Consider the following 20,582-nt stretch of genomic DNA (forward strand, 5'->3'; position numbering starts at 1 on the left):
TAATGGGGATGTTAGGATTCTGAAATATAATTGCCCTTTTATGCCCAAATATCGTGTAATTATTCATGTATCAGTACTGTGATAACATCAGCCTAAAAATAACAAAAATATATTCTTTGATTTTGACATCAAACCACTTGCCCCTCCTCTCTCTTCCAACCCTCATTTCCTGATACCTCTCATGTACAAGCCCAAGTAACAAAAAAATACAAGCCCAAAACCAATGCCTTCGCCACATGGACCTCTTGAACTCCATTTTCAGAGCCTACTTCGAGACTGAGAGCAACAATATCCAATCATTGCCCTCCACGTAGGACCTTGCCAAGATACGATCCTTCCTGACTTACTTCCTCTTCCTTGGGCAATTTGAACTGGTAATTGCTGTGGATTCCAATCCCTTACCAAGACCATTCCCATCTCCATTGCAGCTTATTTTGTCCCTCCGTTTAATTCAGGTCCAAACTCCTGAGCAAGTTCCAGTAACAAGCTCACCCAAAATAGTTTCCATTAGCAGAACAGCACCTGAACAATCATAGGAAACAAGAGCTTCAACTCCAGTTGACTGGCATTCCTTGCTGAATGGTTAAAGCTTTTGCCACAAACAGCAATCTGAAGGCAACATGAGTTGCAAACCATGTTTTACTTAAAATATATCCACAGTAGCTGGTGACAAAAAAATTCACCAATCACAGCAAGATAGGCAGTCAAAGTGTGCACTGAAACCTTCACCATTTGATTGGCTTGTGAACCGTTATTACCAAGTACATCTCAGAACAGTCCCAATACCACTAGCAAACAGCATACATCGGCCAATAATTCTTTAGAAGCCCCTGTGGTTTTCCATAAATCCATTGGTGTACCTATCAATGTTTAGCCTTTTTGTTTGCTCAAACCTATTGAGCCCGAGAAACCACAAGGCTGAATCCCATAACGACCAAATGAAGCATAAATATTGCCAGCCAAAATATATACCACCAGCGGCATGGTGGCTCAGAAGCCAGCTTTTGAGCACCGTGGCCACTTCTCCGACTCCGAACCACATTCTTTAATTATTTAAATATAAACAATCGCAATCAGAATCTGAAGTCGTTCTCGTTACATTAAGCCAAAAAAGAAGCATAAATTCATCAAAAACACAGATTTTGCCGCTGACTTCTGAATTGGATTTGAAGTTGATCATATCTACTTAAACACAAATTAAAGTAAATTACCCAGAGAAAACACAAAGACTCATTAAAATGCTGGGCATCAATAAAATGAAAAGTTCATATTGAAACCTAGTAACAAGGGTATGAAGCATTTATCTGGTTGTCATTATTATGGTCGTTGGTTTATTGACCCCAACCCATCAAAGTTTTCTTTCAAACTGGATTATAAGAATTTCCTCCAACCTAGTTTACAAAACAAACATCTGCTCAAAATACATATGATTCTCACGTGCATTTTTAATAGAGCACCACATGGATCGATATTGAAACATCGATCATATGTTTTCAAGTGCCAAATGAATAAAACTGAAAAGCCAAACACTACATAATATCCAAAGCGAAAAAAGAATACTATTTATCAATGTCATTCCACCACCGCATTGTGAGTACAAGACTTCTGTTCATGAACTTGGCACCTCCCACCTTTCCTTGAATCTCAGGAGGCAGAAAAATGACGCGTCTTTGGTCCAATGCTTCCACCAATAACTCGGATCGACCCCTCTACTGCATATATAAGTCAGAAACTAATAATGTCAATCAGAAATTCTGCAAATTCATTCAAGATAAAAGGGGCACAATAACATACCAGAACTTTAGAAGTTTATTATCCTTAAAATCCACTACAAGGAATGTCCAAATTCGTACTTCTTGTGTGCCATAATTTTTTCAATAAGGTAATTCCTATAGTTCAAAGAAGTATCTGTATTATCTCTTTTCAGACCAGCTGAAACTAAATTGCTCGGTTTTTGCTTTCTGTTTTCAAAACAAAAACATTAACAAACAACTCAAAAAACAAAACACCCAAATCTGTCTTTTTTTTCGATGAATGAAAGCTTTATTGATCAACAACCAACTACACTCCAGATAAACTAGAACTCATAACCCAATCAAAAACCAAACCAAAGGCCAGAATACAAGCCTAAACACCGTAAAAACCAACTGCAACAAACCAAAAGACAACAAGACAAGCCCAGGCCAAACAACAAGTCAAGACCAGAACAAACAACAAACAGTCCACCAAATACACACAACCAATCTACAAAACATCTACATCAGATGTTATAGGTTCCATTTATCCACAAGTTCTGCATTATAGGTAAGCTTCTTAAATCTGCCTTGAGCTATCACCCGGACCCTCACATCCCACTTGATCTGAGCCAGAATAGCTTCTTCAGATCTGGGAATCTTTAAGTGAATCAAATCATTTTTGTGCCTCCATAAGTGATAAACTGTGGCACCCAAACACAATCTACCCAAGCAAGCCTTAAGACTCTTCCCAATCAACATGGTATTACCCCAACTCTCAATACAATCCCATTCCACCGGAACATTTATCAAAGAGCACTCAGCCATGATATGAATCTATATGCGGCAACTAAAGCTGCACTTGAAAAAAAGATGGTCACGACTCTCCATTCCCCCATAACAAAAAGGACAGAGGATATTTCCAGAAAATCCCCAACAACACATTTTATATTTAGTAACCAAAGCATCCCTAAACACTAACCAAAGAAAAAATGAGTGTTTAGGAATGGACAAAGGAGACCAAACCAATTTCCACCATTTAACTATAGGGTAGACAGTTCTCAGCTTTCTCCAAGCATCAGCACAAGAATATTTTCCATCACTAGAATCCCAGATAGGCATATCATCTACACCAATCTTCACATCATGAAGCTGGCTCTGAATAGCAACTAAATCATCCGATCGAGCTGCAGGCCAATACCAATTCCCTTCTTTAATAATAGTATGAAGTCTAGAGTTAATGGGAAAACCAGAATCATAGATCAATCTATAGCCATATCTATCTAAGAGATAACCTTCCGGATGCCACTGATCCAGCCATAGAAACACCTTCCTTCCATCCCCAACCTTAAACCTGATGTGTTGTTTTGCAAGGTCTCGAAGCTTAAGAATTTCCTTCCAACTCCAAGAGCAAGAAGTCGGGATAGGAACCTGCCAGAAGCTCCTACCTTTCAACCAATTTTCTTCAGTCCAGGCCACCCACAAGGAACCAGCTTTGGTGAAGAGGTTCCAAATGTGGTTAATCATCGAAGCCTTGTTCCACACTTCAATCCTTTTAATACCCAAACCACCTTCCTTCTTTGGGGCACAAATTCTCTCCCAAGAAACCTTAGCATTGGCCTTAGAGTCCTTCCCGCTCCAAAGAAACCGGTTAAGTTTTTGCTCAATCAACCGTATGATCTTTTTAGGGAGAATAAACACCTTAGCCCAAAAAACCTGCAGACTAATGAGGACTGAAGATAAGAGTTGAAGTCTACCAGCGAAGGAAAGACTTCTCACAGTCCAAGAATCAATCCTATCTGTAATTCAGCTTACCAAAGTTTCACAATCAGAAGAAGACAGCCGTTTTGTTATGAGTGGGACTCCCAAGTATCTAACTGGAAGAGAACCTGCCGGCATCTGTAGAAAATCTAGGATGTCTTGCTTGTCTTCCAGCGACACTCCAGCAAGGAAAATAGAACTTTTAGCCGGATTGGCTTTCAAACCAGAAAGAGACTCAAACTCAGCAAGAGCACCCACAATAGCAGAGACCGAAGCAAGATTAGCTGCAGAAAAAACCAGAAGATCATCCGCAAAGCAAAGATGTGTAAGCTGAATAGCCTTACACTTGGGGTGGTAACTAAAATGAGGAGAAACAGTAGCTTGAGCCAATAGACGGGATAAACACTCCATAGCCAACACAAAAAGATAAGGGGAAATAGGATCCCCTTGTCTAAGCCCTTTCCTACCTGCAAAGTGACCCACTAAAGTGCCATTAAGATTTATAGTGAAGGTAGGACTAGTTATGCAAGCTCTAATCCAGGCAACAAATCTGGCAGGAGCTCCAAAACAATATAAGCAATGCAAAATGTACTCCCAGTCCACAGAATCGTAAGCTTTCATCAAATCCACCTTAAGAGTGCACCTTGGAGTACCCTTCTCCTTATGATAATCACACACAACCTCTTGAGCTAAAAGAATGTTCTCAGCAATACTTCTTTTTGGAATGAAGGCTCCTTGATTAGAACTAATAACCTCATCAAGTCCAGGGACCAGTCTATTAGCAAGAATCTTAGTAATACATTTGTATACTAAGTTGCAACAAGCAATAGGCCGATAATCACCCATAGTAGAAGCATTCTTCTTCTTCGGAATCAGTGTGAGAATAGTAGAGTTCACCTCCCTTATGAGCTTTCCAGTCACAAAGAATTCCAAAATAGCATCACAAAAATCATCCCCAATCATAGGCCAAATTTTCTGGAAAAATCTAGCTGTAAAGCCATCCGGGCCGAGAGCTTTGCTAGGATTCATAGAGAAAATAACTCTTTGAATTTCTGATCTAGTCACTGGAGCACACATACCAGCCACACAAGAATCAGAAAACCTCTTATCAATAAGACCAGCAACCCGATCAGCCTTATCTGAAGAGAAGATATGAGAAGAATGCCCCAACAAATTCTGATAAAAGCTAATAGCCATTCTCTTAATCTCATGCATATCATGAATACTATTACCCTCAGCATCCTTCAGCATTTTAGTAAGATTAGTGGAATTCCTAACCTTAACCGCATTGTGGAAAAATGCATTGTTACCATCCCCAAGATTAAGCCATTTTACCCTTGATTTTTGCTTAAGAAAATTCTCTTCTGCAGCCATCAAAGAGATCAGCAAATGAAGGCATTCCTTCTCTTTCCTTTGGCATTCAGCATTGCCTTTGGAAGAAATAAAAGAATTTTGGGCCTTGGCTAACTCATGCCGGGCTTGAGAAATTTTCAGGCCCAAATTACCAAAAACTTCTCTGTTCTTCACTTTAAGCACATCTTTAACTGCTTTGAGCTTAGAATAGAAACAGAACATAGAATAACCTTCCACCTCCACCCTCCAAGCATCTCCAATCCAATCTAAGAAATTGTTATGTTCAGCCCAATAGTCAAAGAACTTGAAAGGCTTAGGTCCGTAGCTAGTAACACTGGAAATAGTCACTAGAGTCGGGGAATGGTCAGAAACTCCTTTCTCAAGAAACTCCACAGAAGTGTTCCCAAACTGATTCAACCATTCACAATTAGATAACACCCTATCCAGCTTCTTAGAGACAAAATCAGAGCCAGATTGATTGTTTGTCCAAGTGTGAAAGCATCCAGAGTAGCTCAGATCATCCACCCCCAAATTTTGAATACACTCGACAAACTCCTTCTCATAACAAGAAAGCCCCTCATTCCCCCATTTCTCTTGAGGAAACCGGATTACATTAAAATCCCCAACTATAATCCAGGAAGATCTGCCAACAGCATTTTTAATCATCATCAATTCCTGCAACATATTTCTCCTACTAGGTCCATGAGTAGAACCATACACAACCGAAATCACCCAACAATTACCAGAGTCCTTTGATATTACCCTGCAAGTAAGAACCTGCTCATGGATATCAAAAGGATCAATATCAACTCCTCCAGGATCCCAACAAATCCATATTTTGCCCAAACAGTGCTTAGAATAATTGTTCACCACCTCCCAACCAGGAAGCATTACTGCAGCAATTCTAGGAAAATTATCCTTCTTCACCCTAGTCTTAACCACACATAAAATGGAAATATGAAGTCTACTAACCATTTTTCGAACCTCCTTTTGCTTTAGGGGCATATTGAGACCCCTAATATTCCATGAAAGGAGTTTCATGAGACACAATTGAGAGACAAGCCCTTTTCATCCAAAGGGCTACCACTCATTTTCCCCTTCCCCTTATCACTAGATGAAAGGGCCTGCTCAAAAACCTCAAGAAATGTGGTAGGGGACCTAACCCTGAACTCCTTCTCTATGTCAACTTCTTGATCCAAAGTACCAGTGGACTCAAAATAGTTTGAAACCCGCAAACCATTCAAACTCCTTTTGGAATTTTCACCCCCTATTGGTCTCTTGATGACTTTATCAAACACAACCGGCTTAATAGCAGGGCTACTCGTCTTCTTACACACAGTCTTAGGATTTTTGGGTATCCAAACTTGCTTCTCCTTTTTAGCACAAGCATAAGTTGCATGACCAAAATGTCCACAAGTGGAACACTTTGGAGGCAACCATGGGTATTCAACAACCACATTGATAACAGCACCATTATTCCTACAAATGGTGAGCTCTTTAGGACAAGCCGAATCCACATCTATCTCAACCAAGACTCTAGCAAAACCAAGTCTCTTACGTTCCTCTGTCACTTTATCAGCAAAAATGGGATTCCCAATACCACTAGCAACATAGCTAAGGCCTTTAGGAGTCCAATATTCAATAGGCAAATGTATGATTTTAACCCACACAGGAACAGAAGAAAGATTTAGTTTTAGGAGCTGCATACCTGGTTGCCACTTTCTCAGAATCAAAGGCTTATTAGAAACATGCCAAATCTTGGACTCAAGAATCTCATCACAGGAAGCCTCATCCTGCATCCTGAAGATGAACATGCCATTCTCCATCGAAAAAACTTCTATGTCTCCATATTGTTTCCACATCAAAGCCACAGATTTTTTTACCAGATAATATGGGAGAGGTTTTTCCATGAATTGACCAACCAAACACGATCTCCATTGAGAGACGCCCTCTTCAACAACACCCAAATCTGTTTTCACCTTTATGTTACATCAAAACAGTGTTTCAAACATGAAGCAAAAAACACATGAACAAACAGAGCCAAGAGCTACTTCTAATTTTCTGAACAGGAAGCTCAGGGAGCTTCAAAAGCATATTCTCTTATCTAGTTATAGTTTCTCTCCTCATTACATTTAAATATTTTAGGAGGTGAAAAAAAAAAGTCTTAATGTCACCGCAGAGATCCAAGTTTAAAGGTTAAAAGTTCAAATTCTCCACCAGATTTATGATGACTTGAAATCTCGAAGGTTCCATATCTAATTATTTTTCCTCCTCTCTCTCTCTCTCTCTCTCTCTCTCTCTCTTTTAAGAAAAATATTCCGTCTCACTCGGAATACTTCCCCAATAAACAATAAAAGAAAACAACACTTGCGAAAGACACCTGAAGGGAAACAAATAACAGAACCTTAAGAACTTTGATAAAAAGGGATCAAAGATTTGAAGAGTGGAAGGGTAGTCGTACTTGATATAGCTTGATCTTGGACTTGTCAAACCTGGCATGAGAAGGGTTATTGACTTCTTGGCTTAATCAAATTTTACTGATGCCAATGTCATATTGCTGCTATGGCTTGCTGGCACAGAAAGAAGATTCTTTGCATCTTTAATTACAGTGTCAAGCAAACTTTGGTTCCAGACAAGACGGAAACTGACTTGGTATTGTGGAATGAAAGCAAAAGGCACGAGCAAAAAAAATTTCTTGAATGTTTTTTCCACTGATTCTACATTCAAATGTTTTTTCCATTGATACTGTTTTTTTCCATTGATTCTACATTCAAATGTGAAGAAGCAATACCAAAAGCGCCAGAAACCTGTGCACCAGCTTGGATTGTGCAGTCCCAATAATGTAATGCAGAATTGACAGATACTGAACTATCTCGATGCATCATAAAGAAGCAGCCGAATTTATGCGGTTCTCAGAAGGCAGAGGATCCTCTCTGCATGACACATAAGCAATACATAATCTCGTTGGGTTTACATCTAAATGTGATCACAATAAAATGGGAATCACATTTACCTCCAACATTTGTTCCAGAGTTTCCCGTACTTCTGCACTCATTTTCCCATTCAGATAGAACCTGCTGCCACTAATACTCATGGCTTTATCTACAAGTCTCATGAGTGAAGGACCGGCCACTCTCCCAAGATCAGTCTTTTCAGCCACATTCCGTATATATTTCAAATACAATCTGTGGATCATCGTGTTAAGACATATAGATCACAGAGAGAGAGAGAGAGAGATTCCAACCTTGCTTTACTGGCTGTACCTATAATCCATAGAGTTTCCTTAGTGCTGACTCCATCATATATTATTATGTCAAATTCATCTTTTTTGTGGTTCCTTTGAGCCACATTACTCAAGAATCCTACAAGCCTCTCAAGTGCAGATGCCATAAAAATAGAATCCATTCCAGGAAGCACCCCAAGCTCTTCTCCCACAATCTACACATTATAAACAATGGTCCATAAAGTCCTCCAAAACATTCAAGGGCAACTCTATCTTTCAAATTAGACTGCACAACAATATCACCTACGAGATTAGGTACCCACCCCTTCAAGAACTCCTTGGGTCATATTAAGATGAGCATCTGCTTGCTTTAGCAGATCGAGAGGTTCAAGAAGCATCTGTAATAAGCAAAAACAATTCTTCTTGAGTAACCACTCAAAGAAAAAACATACATGGTGAAAAAGAGTTGGATAGGAGGTTAAAGAAGACACTTTAGTGGTTTCCAACCTAACAGTCGAAAGGTTCTTGTTGCATGTAAACAGGAGAAGTTCCAATCTTACAATTCAAAACATAATCAGCTGTGGGGTCTTGGTTATGTATCACCAAGCATGTGCTGCGCCCAGCCAATGCATAATGCTGAGAACCAGAGAGAACTATATTGATTAAAAAATCACTAAATAATTTGTGGTAAATAGAAATCTTAAGTTATAAACTCCTAACATTATCTCTTGGGCGGGAGAAAAAACGCGATTAGTTTGAAATCATGTTAAAGGAGCTGACTACAAGTGGTAGACGGACATTATCTTTCAAAACATAAAACTCCTATAGAAAAAAAAGATAAAGGAATATCGAGCCTAAATAACCTGAGTTGTTTAGAAATAGTTCTTACATTATATTATATGCTCTCTTTTACATTAGTGAAGAAGATTTGAGTTCTTGCTACTTTGGTTTAGATATAGTCGATTACAAAAATGTTTCAGAATTATTATTAGCACCATAATTTCTCTAGTGGAAACACCACAAAATTTTTCATGAATGACAATTACCCACTATTTTTCTGAATAAATATTTAGAATCAATAGTCTGTTTATAGTTGCTTACAGATCCAAATGCAGATTAACACAATCTGTGCATACCATATTCCTACATTTCACACAACCAAATTATATGAGAAGTAAAGCAGTGAACTTTTAACTCAAGAACCCACAAATTATCATCGAAAAGAATTCTCGGTGGGAGTGAGAGTACAGAACTCAGAAGGCTGGGGTTTTAACGGTGTTTTTTTTTTTTTGAGTTTGGGAATACACAAAGAAACTGTTCATTGTTATGTGAAACCAGGACTAAGCGCCAAGTTTAAGTGAGGTCGTTTTTTTTTTTTAATTATAATTTAAATATTAATTAAATTAAATTTATTTTAATATTTATATTATGTTGTTTTATTTAATATGTCAATTAGAGAATTTTTTCTATTTGTAAGATGTATTTTAAAACTTACCATAGACATCTGAAAGGGAAACAATAACAGAACCTTAAGAACTGTGATAAAAAGAGGTCAAAGATTTGAAGAGTGGAAGGGTGGACGTACTTGATATAGCTTGATCTAGGACTTGTCAAAACCTGGCATGAGAAGGGTTACTGACTTCTTGGCTGAATCAAATTTTACTGATGACGTATTGCTGCTGTGGCTTGCTGGCACAGAAAGAAGATTCTTGGCATCTTCACTTACAGTATTGAGCAAAATTTGGTTTCAGTCAAGAGGTAAACTGACTTGGAATTGTGGAATGAAAGCAAAAGGCACGGACAAAAAAGTTTTCTTAACTGTTTCCATTGATTCTACATTCAGATGTGGAGAAGCAATACCAAAAGCACCAGAAACCTGTGCACCAGCTTGGATTGTACAGCCCCAATAACGTAACGCAGAATTGACAGAGATTGGACCATCTGGATGCATCATAAGGAAGCAGCCAAATTTATGCGGATCTGAGAAGGCAGACGATCCTCTCTGCATGGCACATGAGAAATGCATAATCTCGTAGGGCTTACATCTAAATGTGGTCACAATAAAATGGGAATCACATTTACCTCCAACATTTGTTCCAGATTTTCCCATACTTCTGAACTCATTTTCCCATTCAGATAGGACCTGCTGCCGGTAATATTCATGGCTTCATCTACAAGTCTCATGAGTGAAGGACCAGCCACTCTCCCAAGATCAGTCTTTTCAGCCAGGTTCCGTAGATATTTCAAAAACAATCTGTGCATCATCATGTTAAGGCATACAGATCATAGATCGATGGAGGGAGAAAGAGAGAGAGAGAGTTTCCAACCTTGCTTTACTGGCTGCACCTATAATCCGTAGAGTTTTCTCAGTGCTGACTCCATCATATATTATTACGTCAAATTTAACTTTTTTGGGGTCCCTTTGACCCACATTACTCAAGAATCCTACAAGCCTCTCAAGTGCGAATGCTGAAAAAATAGAATCCATCCCAGGAAGCACTCCAAGCTCTTCTCCCACAATCTACACATTATAAACAACAGTCCATATAGTCCTCCAAGACATTCAAGGGAGACGATATCTTAGACTGCACAAAAATATCCCAAACCACATTACGTGCCCACCCCTTCGAGAACTCCTTGGGTCATATTAAGATGAGCATCTGCTTGCTTTAGCAGATCGAGAGGTTCAAGAAGCATCTGTCATAAGCAACAACAATTCATCTTGAGTAACCACTGAAAGAAAAAACATACAAGGTGACATAGAGTAGGATAGGAGGTTAAAAAACACACTTTAGTGGTTTCCAACGTAACAGCAGTAAGGTTCTTGTTGCATGTTACAGGAGAAGTTCCAATCTCACAATTCAAAAGATAATCAGCTGTGGGGTCTTGGTTATGTATCACCAAGCATGTGCTGAGCCCGGCCAAATGCATAATGCTGAGAACCAGAGAGAACTAAATTGGTTAAAAAAATCACTGAATAATTTGTGGTAGATGGAAATCTTAAGTTATAAACTCCTCATTATCTCTAGGGAGGGAAAAAAACGCGATTAGTTTGAAATGATGTTTAAGGAGCTAACTTGAAATAATCATTCAGAAATAATACTCCTATAGAACAAAGATAAAGGAATATCCAGCCTAAATAACCTGAGTGGTTTAGAAATGGTTCTTATATGCTCTCTTTTACATTAGTGAAGGAGCTCTGACTTCTTGCTGCTTTGATTGAGATATAGACAATTACAAAAATGTTTAAGAATTCTTATTAGCACCACAATTTCTTATTAGAATCAATAGTCTGTTTATAGTTGCTTACAGATCCAAACGCAGATTAACACAATCTGTGCATACCATATTGCCTACATTTCACACTACCAAACTATATGAGAAGTAAAGCAGTGAACTTTTAACTCAAGAACCCACAAATTATCATCGAAAATAAAACGCAAAACATAGCCATGTACCTGAGCGGCGAAAACCGCTGACGTGGTCTTGCCGGACCCACCTTTGCCCAAAAAGGTGACCAATTTGGTTGATTGGTGAGAAGAATTACTACCATTACTGACACTACTACCATTCTCTGCTTATAAATCGGCCACCGCAAAAGCTCTTCTTCGAAGAGTGGAATGGGAAGTGGGGTGTGCGAGGAGGATAGGAGAAGAGAGACAAGAATCCATTCTTTGACTCTCGGCGGGAGTGAGAGCACAGAACTCAGAAGGCTGGGGATTTTGCGGCGTTTTTTTGAGTTTGGGAAATGGGAAATACACGAATAAACTGTTCAATGTTATGTGAAACCAGGCCTAAGCGCCAAGTTTAAGTGAGGTCGGGTTTTTTTTTTTTTTTTTTTTTTTTTTAAAAGTATATTCAAATATTAATTTAATTAAATTTATTTTAATATTTATATTATGTTGTTTTATTTAATATGTCAATTAGAGCACTTTATTCTATTTTTGAAACTATTTTTTTTTTCTTTTATATATAATTTATTAGATATAGAATGACTTATTACTTGATTCAAAGACATGAAACAATAATATTTTTTAAAAAAAAATAAAGAGAAAAATAAGATTTAAGTTATATAAATATTGATTTGTAATCATATATCATATATCATATCATATATATAATAAAGGAATCACTAAAAAGATTGCATAAGCCTCGTCAAATTTTACTCATCAAAGTAACTAAAAATCATTTTTCTCTATTCTGGTGAGCCACTTTTTAAAAATTCTCCCATCAGCTTCACTATTTTAACTATTTACTATCATTATTCCATTTAAATAATTTTTTTTAATATATCTTTATTCTTTCTCTATTTAATCTTTTTACAAAGAATCCTTCGATCATGTCCATGAAATAAGGATATCGTGTGAGAGAGATGGGAGATGGGAGAAAAAAATGAGAGAAAAAAAAAAAAAAAAAAAAAAAAAAAAAAAAAAAAAGAAAAAAAAAAGTGTGCTAATCATGTGAGAGAGAAATGTGAAACAAAATTGGTGAGTGGGTTGGTGAGTGAATACTACTCATCAGAATTGGTGAGTGATTTCACTCATCAAAACTTTTTGGTTAAAATGTTGAGGCTGCTGTAAGTGATTTTTTTTAGTGTTTTCATCAAATTTACTCACCAAAATAACTAAAAAGCTATTTTGCTGAGGCTATTAGGAATGCTCTAACATTCAAACAAGTGGCATCTTAAAATGCTTCCAAGTGTTTATTTTAAGTTAGACGGTGAGTTTAGGTTTGTGTTACAATGTGATAGTAAACTCAATCCCTATTTGCATGCTAAATAAAAACTGAATCCCTATTTTTTCTCTCAAACCAAAAAAAAAAAAATGGACCCTATTTTGGTGTTAAACATGCGGTAGCCTATTCACTATGCATCAGTTATTTTTTCCTACAAACTAACTAAAACTAAAACGTAGTGTTTCACAATAACTGTACCTGTTTATTGCACTCTCAAAACCCTTTACAAAATCGTTCTCTGTATAAAATCAAAACTACCTACTACCCCTTGTAGTTCGTCTTCAAATTTGAACAACCAAAAGGTTCTCTCTCTTTAGATTTGTGGGGATCATATGTATTTTATTAGAGTATTGCTCCTTGGAGTTCGTCTTCAAATCTAAACAACTAAAAGATTCTCTCTCTTTAGATTTGTGGGGATCATATGTATTTTATCAGAATATATATATATATATGATAAGTCTTGAAATATTATATTCAAGACCCCTTAATTTACATTTGTTATACCTAGTTTGTGTTGTAAATATAACGTTTTGTTGTAGTTTTGTGTTTTGTCTTATTTTCAGGTCTTAATTGAAATCTAGTTCAAAACACCTGAATTAGACCTGAAAATACATCAAGGGCGATTTGGTCATTTCCAAAGTTAAAAGTTGCTCCTGCCAAGTGAAGAATCGACTAAGGCAAATCGATCGATCGAATCATCAGTCGAAGAAAAATCGATAATGCGAGATGCGATCGATCGAGACAGGGCAACCACGAATGCGATTGAGCGAAATGAGATTGATCGACTTTATAATCGATCGATTGAATTTTGATATTTTTGGAACAATGTTGACATGTCACTCTTCCTTATATTTTAAATATCTTAGATATTTTCTATATATTTTTAGATATTTTCTATATATTTTTAGATATTTTCTAGATATTTCCTAGATATTTTCAGATATTTCCAAAATATCTTAAATATTTCCAAATATCTCTTATCCTATCTTATCTTATCATATCCTATTCTAACCTATCTTATCTTATCTTGTCATATCTTATCATATATTATCTCTTATCTTATCTCTTCTTTAGATATTATTTTGTAAATCGTATCCTCTATATATATGAGGCATGAATGAGAAAGATAGCCATGCATCTTTTGGGAGCTTCCATTTTCTCAGGTGTATCTTCTTAGTTAATTTTAATGTTTTTCATTTCTTTTATGTAATCCAAATTTCATACTTTAAATATATTGCTTTTAGTTCATTTTGATATTGTTTCTTTACTGTTTTTATGCTTAGATTAGTTTAATCATGTCTAGCTAAACACTTTCTTAGGGTTTTGATCAAATCTTTTCCAAAAGCCATGGAGTGTTCTTGATGTTCTTGAGTTTTTCTTGATATGAGTTTGATGATCGTTTAAGACTAGAGGATATCAAAACTCATGCTAAAAGGTTTTGTTATCAATATTTCAATCTAATTATTCATGAAAAAGAGATTTGCTTGTCTATGAGTTTTCTTGATTTATTGAATAAAACCAACGTTCTTGAAAGAGAATGATGTCTTTTGTAATGGTTCTATTTGACATGATATGAGTTTACTTATTAGAGTTACCTTATAGGGTATGCCAGGGAGCACCGGTCATTTCATACCTATGGTAGTGTAAAACGTCTTTCCATTGTAGTTTAATCTTTTCATGGAATAGATCGGTGTGAAACTAAGATACTTTATCATTGTGGCCTAACTAAGGTGTTCATGTATTGTTTATGTTTATTAGGATGTTTTATAGAGTAGTAAGCTAGGGAGTATTAATCACCTCACACCTTTTGTAGTGTAAACGTTTTTTAATTATAGATTAATTTATACGTGGGGTTCTTTAATGTGAAACTAGGTGCTTTATCATTACATCTTAACTAAAGTATTTTCATGTCAAGATCGTCGTAATGGTTGATGCCCATTACGTGCTCATATCATGCATATTAGGAAGATCCATTTAGACTTTAAATATTCCATTGATTGAGGATGTGATAAAATCATTACCCTAAGTTTTCTTTAGTTTGTTTTCATTCTCTGTTTTTCTTCACTTTACTTGTTGTAGCTTCAATTCTACAACATTTACTTCTGTTTTATTTTTCAAAGTTAAGTTAAATACACTCTTTAAGTATCCCGTTACACAAAACCACCCCTAATCTCTGTGGTTCGATAACCCTTACTATAGTACAATTGATTCGTACTATTGTGAAGTGGTAAAACTTATAAATTTAAAATCCGCGTAGTCGAGTTGACTACCAATATATATATATATATATATGATTATATGATTTTTATTTTTATTTTTTTAATTTGTGTTTTGTTGTGTTCCTGCGAATGATGTTCTGCTTTTCTTTGCGGTGTTTAATATTATGCATCAACTTTTCCACCTATTTTAATATATGCATGTATGTATGTATAATTACAGAGTTTTTGCGTAGTGATCGATGATTTATGAATTGTTTAAAATTTGTGGAGCGCAAAGTTCTTGGAGTATTTACTCACTTCTTTGAAAAAAAAAAAAAAAGTTTGAATTTTTAAACTATCAAATTTGCGTCCAAACTTCAAATGAAACTATGCAAATAAAAAATATTTAATGGACTCTCAGCCCTTTACCAAAGCACAACGATTATGATTGTGTTTCTTACAAAAAAAAAAAGAAAAAAGATTATGATTGTGTGATCATTTCTTTTTACCTTTACAAAATCGTTCTATACAAAATAATACGGTAAAGATTTTTTGTTTCAATGGAAACAAACACTACTTTAGAATTTAGTTTGACTCATTGCCTCTGTTACCATTTTGTAGGAAATGAATCCCTCTCAAATTCCAGTAAAAACTCAAGTATTGTAGTATTATTAATTTATTATTATCACTATCATTATTCAAAGCCCAGAAACGAGAGGCTTACAGGATTCTCCAAATCGTTACTCTGCCGTATTAAACGTAAGGATTTCTAGATTTATTTCCTTTGTAAGAAAAAAAATGTTAATGAATACCTTTATGCAATATATGATTAGTATTTTATTTTCTTCTTCTTCTTCTTCTTCTTCTTCTTTTTTTTTTTATTTTTTTTTTCTGTGATTTTCTTCTTCCTTTCCTTTTTTATTTTTTTTTCCTTCTAATTTATTATTTTTTCTTTCGTAAATTTAGTAAAATTATGGTGAGAGAGAAAGGTTCACATCGTTGTGTTCTGCACAAGGTATGACGATTTTTTAGTTTACACTGTTATTTATTAATTTTTTAAATCTTTTTTTTTTTTGAACGTGTAATACACATTGTTTGCGTATTTAATTGATCACAACAAAAAAATCGGCTTTTTGAGCCGTTTTAATAAAACGACTCTAATTTGAGACATTTTAAACTAAAATGGCTCCAATTTATTTTGAGCCGTTTTGGTGAAAACGGCTCTAATTAGAGCCGTTTTAGTTAAAGTGGCTCTAATTATAGCCGTTTTCACTAAAACGGCTCCAATTGTAGCCGCTTTAACTAAAACAGTTCAAATTAGTTTGAGCCATTTTAACAAAAGCGGCTCTAAATTAGAGCTGTTTTTGCCGCTTTTCTAAAACGGCTCAAATTAGAGCCGTTTTTGTTAAAACTATTCCAATTGGAGCCGTTTTAAAAAATAAAAATAATTTCATTTATAGAAGATATGATCGATCAAGTGTATTACTTTAATCGATCAAACATCCAATCAATCCTAGTGCATTAGTCTAATCGATCGTACCACGAATGATCACATAAATCGTACAATGATCGATCACACTAAGATTGTATCACGATCGATCAAATTGATTGTACCACGATCAATTACACTTAGATCCCACCACGATTTATCACATTGATCGTACCACGATCGATTACATTTAGATCCCATCATGATCGATCACATAGATCTTACCACGATCGATCACACTTAGATCGTATCACGATTGATCACATTGATCGTACCACGATCGATTACACTTAGATCCCACCACGATCGATCACATAGATCTTACCACGATTGATCACACTTAGATCGTACCATAATCGATCACATTGATCGTATTATGATCGATCACACATGATCGTACCACGATTGATCACATATGATCGTACCATGATCGATCACACTTTGATCCTACCACGATCGATCACATGGATTGTACCACGATCGATCACACTTAGATCCTACCACGATTAATCACATTGATCGTACCATGATCGATCATATAGATCGTACCACGATCGATCAGTTCAATCAGTCAAATTTGACACAGTAAATGTTCGATCTAATGTGTTTTCAAGTTTGGCTTGTTTACTTAGTACATTTGAATTAACTAGATAATATGTTAGTTTATGAACTAACTAGTTAATATATATATATATATATGTTAACTAATACACACATATATAAATATTAAGTAACATATATTAATAAATTTAGTAAAAATGTATTAATAAATTTATTAAAAATTAAAAATAATTGGAGCCGTTTTGTGAAAAAAAACAGCTCCAGTTGAAGAAAACGGCTCCAACTATGTAATAATAAATTTATTAAAAATTAAAAACAATTGGAGCCGTTTTAGGAGAAAACGGCTCCAATTTGAGACGTTTTGTGAAAACAGCTCCAACTATGTATTAATAAATTTATTAAAAATTAAAAACAATTGGAGCCATTTTCCCAAAACGACTCCAAGTCGTTTGGGGCGGGGCGGGGCGGGGCGGGGGGGGGGGAGAGCGCGGGCCGCGTGCGGGACATGAAATTTTCGTGTCCCACACGCCAACCCCATTTTTTTTTCAAAATTTTTGAAACCCTTTTTTTGGTTTTTTCTTTATTCTTTTCTTTTCGTCCAACCCAAAGAGATTAGAGAGAGACCGAGAGAGAAAGAACACTCTCTCTCACTCTCTCTCCCCACCACTTTCTAGTGAAGCCCGCCCACTCACAGCATCGGATAGCTCGACTCTAATATGAGATAAAAGTTGTGTTTGCTGATGGAACTTGAATGTTTTTTCCAGCTGCTAAATTGCTAGGCATGATTCTTAGTGGCTAATAAAGTTTTAACTTCATTATTTAACTGTCACTAATACATTATCACCACAACTACAACTACATTACAACATTCACTGTGTAGGCACCATTTAAAGCAGCTCCAAATTGCAACTGATTCTTAGTGGTTAATGGTTTTGAATTTTTCATTTTGAACGAATTTCTTTATGTCATTTTTCTTATGCTATGCTGGCTGTGATCCTTTAAGTTAGTCTTGTGGCTAGCTAGGCAATTTATTTTTTTTGAAGGTTTGGTTGTTGGCAGTTTGTGGTGTTCTTGTGTTGTGGGTTTTTGGCTGGGTTTTATTAACTCAAAGTAGAAATATGTGATCCAAGTTAATTGCTATTTGTGAATCGGATTGGTTTATTTGTGTTCTTTTGAGTTGAGAATCATATTCTTATTGACCGGTTTCTCAATTGCTTGATTTGAATATGTGGAACCATTAATTTATGTCCTTATTATTGATAGATTGTGTAGTTTGGAATGGGTTTTGAATTTGCAGTGGATCAGGTGATTTTTATTTTGGAGTTTCTGGGTTCTCAATAAATTGTGGTGGATTGGGTCATATGGGTATGGTTTTTGTAAATAAATTTGGGTAAATTGCAATGAATTTAATATTTTTGAATTTGGTATTTTAGGAAATTATTATTATTTTTTTAAAAATATATATATATTTAGAGTCGTTTTAGGGACCCTAAACGACTCCAAACAGAAATAATAGTTTTTTTAATTTTTTTTTAAATTATTTTGAGCTGTTTTATCACTAAAACAGCTTAAAAAAGGGCTCTAAAAGGTTAGAGCCGTTTTGGTTAAAACGGCTCTAAACGGTTAGAGCCATTTATCCAAAACGGCTTAAAACGGTTAGAGTCGTTTTAGTAAAAAAGGGCTCAAATACAAAACGGCTCTAAACGGTTAGAACCATTTATCCAAAACGGCTTAAAACGGTTAGAGTCGTTTTAGTAAAAAAGGGCTCAAATTAGCACTTTAATATTGGCACCCTTGAACCATTTTCAAAACGGCTTAAAAAAAATGGCTCAAATCATTTTGAGCCGTTTTTAGGCCTTAAAACGACTCAAAAAAAAAAAAAAAAAAAAAGGCTCAAAGAATCATTTTTTTTTTTTTTTTTTTTTTTTGTAGTGGATTGATGGCATTGCTTTCAAGGTTTCATTAGAATAGGAAAAATTATACATAAAATACAGTTATTTTCTGTTATATTAATATGTTTGATTCTTTGTTTTTTGTCGAAATAAATAATGCTCTTACTTTTTTATTCTCTTATATAAGTGGTTTTGATTTAGCCTATTGCAAAAATTTGGGGTACACATACACTCCATAATTTTTGTTTGCTTTCTTGGAATCAGGAAAATATACAACAAATAATTATTTTCCATTATTTGAGTAATTTCTCTTCTTTCTTTTTTTTTTTTGTCCATTTTTTTGTCTTTATTTTTTATGGTTGTGTTAGTTTGTTATCGTTTTTTATTTATTTTTTGTTATAATTTATATATTATTTTAATTTATGTTCTAAAAGTAGTTTATATATATATATATATATATATATATATTTTATTATTTTTTTCACATTATATATGCAAAGGATGATCGTAAGAAAAATCTCTATTTGACAGAACTTATTCCTATAGGTATGAATTTTATTGGAACCAAACAGATGTTTTTTTTTTCCTATTATGAGGATATTTTGTTTGTTGTTGGTAGTCCCTTTTTTTTTTTTTTTTTTTCTTCCTTATTTGATGTTATGATTTATATACAAAAAATACAGTTATTTTATATTATAGGAGTATTTTTTTAGTTTTTGTTTATTGTCCGTTTTCATAATTTGTCCTTATTTTCTATTCTAATTTATATATTATTTTTATTTCTGTTCTAAAAGTAGGTTTTTTTTAACCTTATATATGAAAAGGATTGTCGGAAAAAAGAATATCTGTTAGACATAACTTATTCCTATACCTACGAGGCTTTGAATTTATTGTAATTAGAGAAAGTATACAATAAAAGAAAAAATAAAATTATTTTTATACTATGAGTATTTTCATTTTTTTTTCGTTTGTCATCTATTTTTATTTTTTTGTCCTTATTTTATGTTCTAATTTATATATTATTGCTTATTTTGTGCTAAAAGTATTTGCTTTTATGATATATATGTGAAGGACGGTCGAAAGAATAAAAGAAAAAAAGAAATTCTCATTTTGTCGGGACTTCTTCTTATATTTATTAGTTTCATTGAAACCGAAAAAAAATATACAAAAAATATAAATCTTACGTTTCAATTTTTTGTCCTTTTTTTTTTTTTGTTCTAAATTTAGTTTCTTTTACGTTATACATGCAATACATACATACATACATATATATATACACACTTCTAGAATGTTTTATGAGTTACACTTCGTTTCATATTGCCCTCAATTTTAAAGGTAATAAGAAAATGATATTTATAAAATTGACAATATAATATTTGGCTTTATGTTTGATAGTTTATAAATTGTTAATTATTCATTATTTGATTATGGTGAGAGTGCGATTTTCTTTAGTTTAAATATGTTAATTGTTAACAAAATTTTATTTTGGGCTTCTTTTGTAAATATTGAATACAAGTTATAGCAATGATGTGAGTACATTATTTTGTCATTTGTTTTTGTGAATTCCTATATTATGTAAAAGGTCTCTTGAATTAACGTCCATAAAAATTGAATAATGTGATTACTTATAAAATTTTT

The 20,582-nt window shown here is 34.6% G+C and overlaps 1 protein-coding gene and 1 pseudogene across 1 annotated transcript; both read right to left on the bottom strand.

The window, feature by feature from the left end:
• Positions 1 to 1,233: 1,233 nt before the first annotated feature.
• On the bottom strand, positions 1,234 to 11,833 carry LOC133865585 (uncharacterized protein At1g26090, chloroplastic-like; annotated as a pseudogene).
• LOC133865582 (uncharacterized) lies at positions 5,885 to 6,673 on the bottom strand. The gene has a single exon (XM_062302006.1). The coding sequence runs from the start codon at positions 6,671 to 6,673 to the stop codon at positions 5,885 to 5,887; it is 789 nt and encodes a 262-aa protein (XP_062157990.1).
• Positions 11,834 to 20,582: the final 8,749 nt, after the last annotated feature.

The sequence above is a fragment of the Alnus glutinosa genome, chromosome 4 (assembly GCF_958979055.1).
Source record: "Alnus glutinosa chromosome 4, dhAlnGlut1.1, whole genome shotgun sequence".
In the NCBI taxonomy this organism is placed as follows: Eukaryota; Viridiplantae; Streptophyta; class Magnoliopsida; order Fagales; family Betulaceae; genus Alnus; species Alnus glutinosa.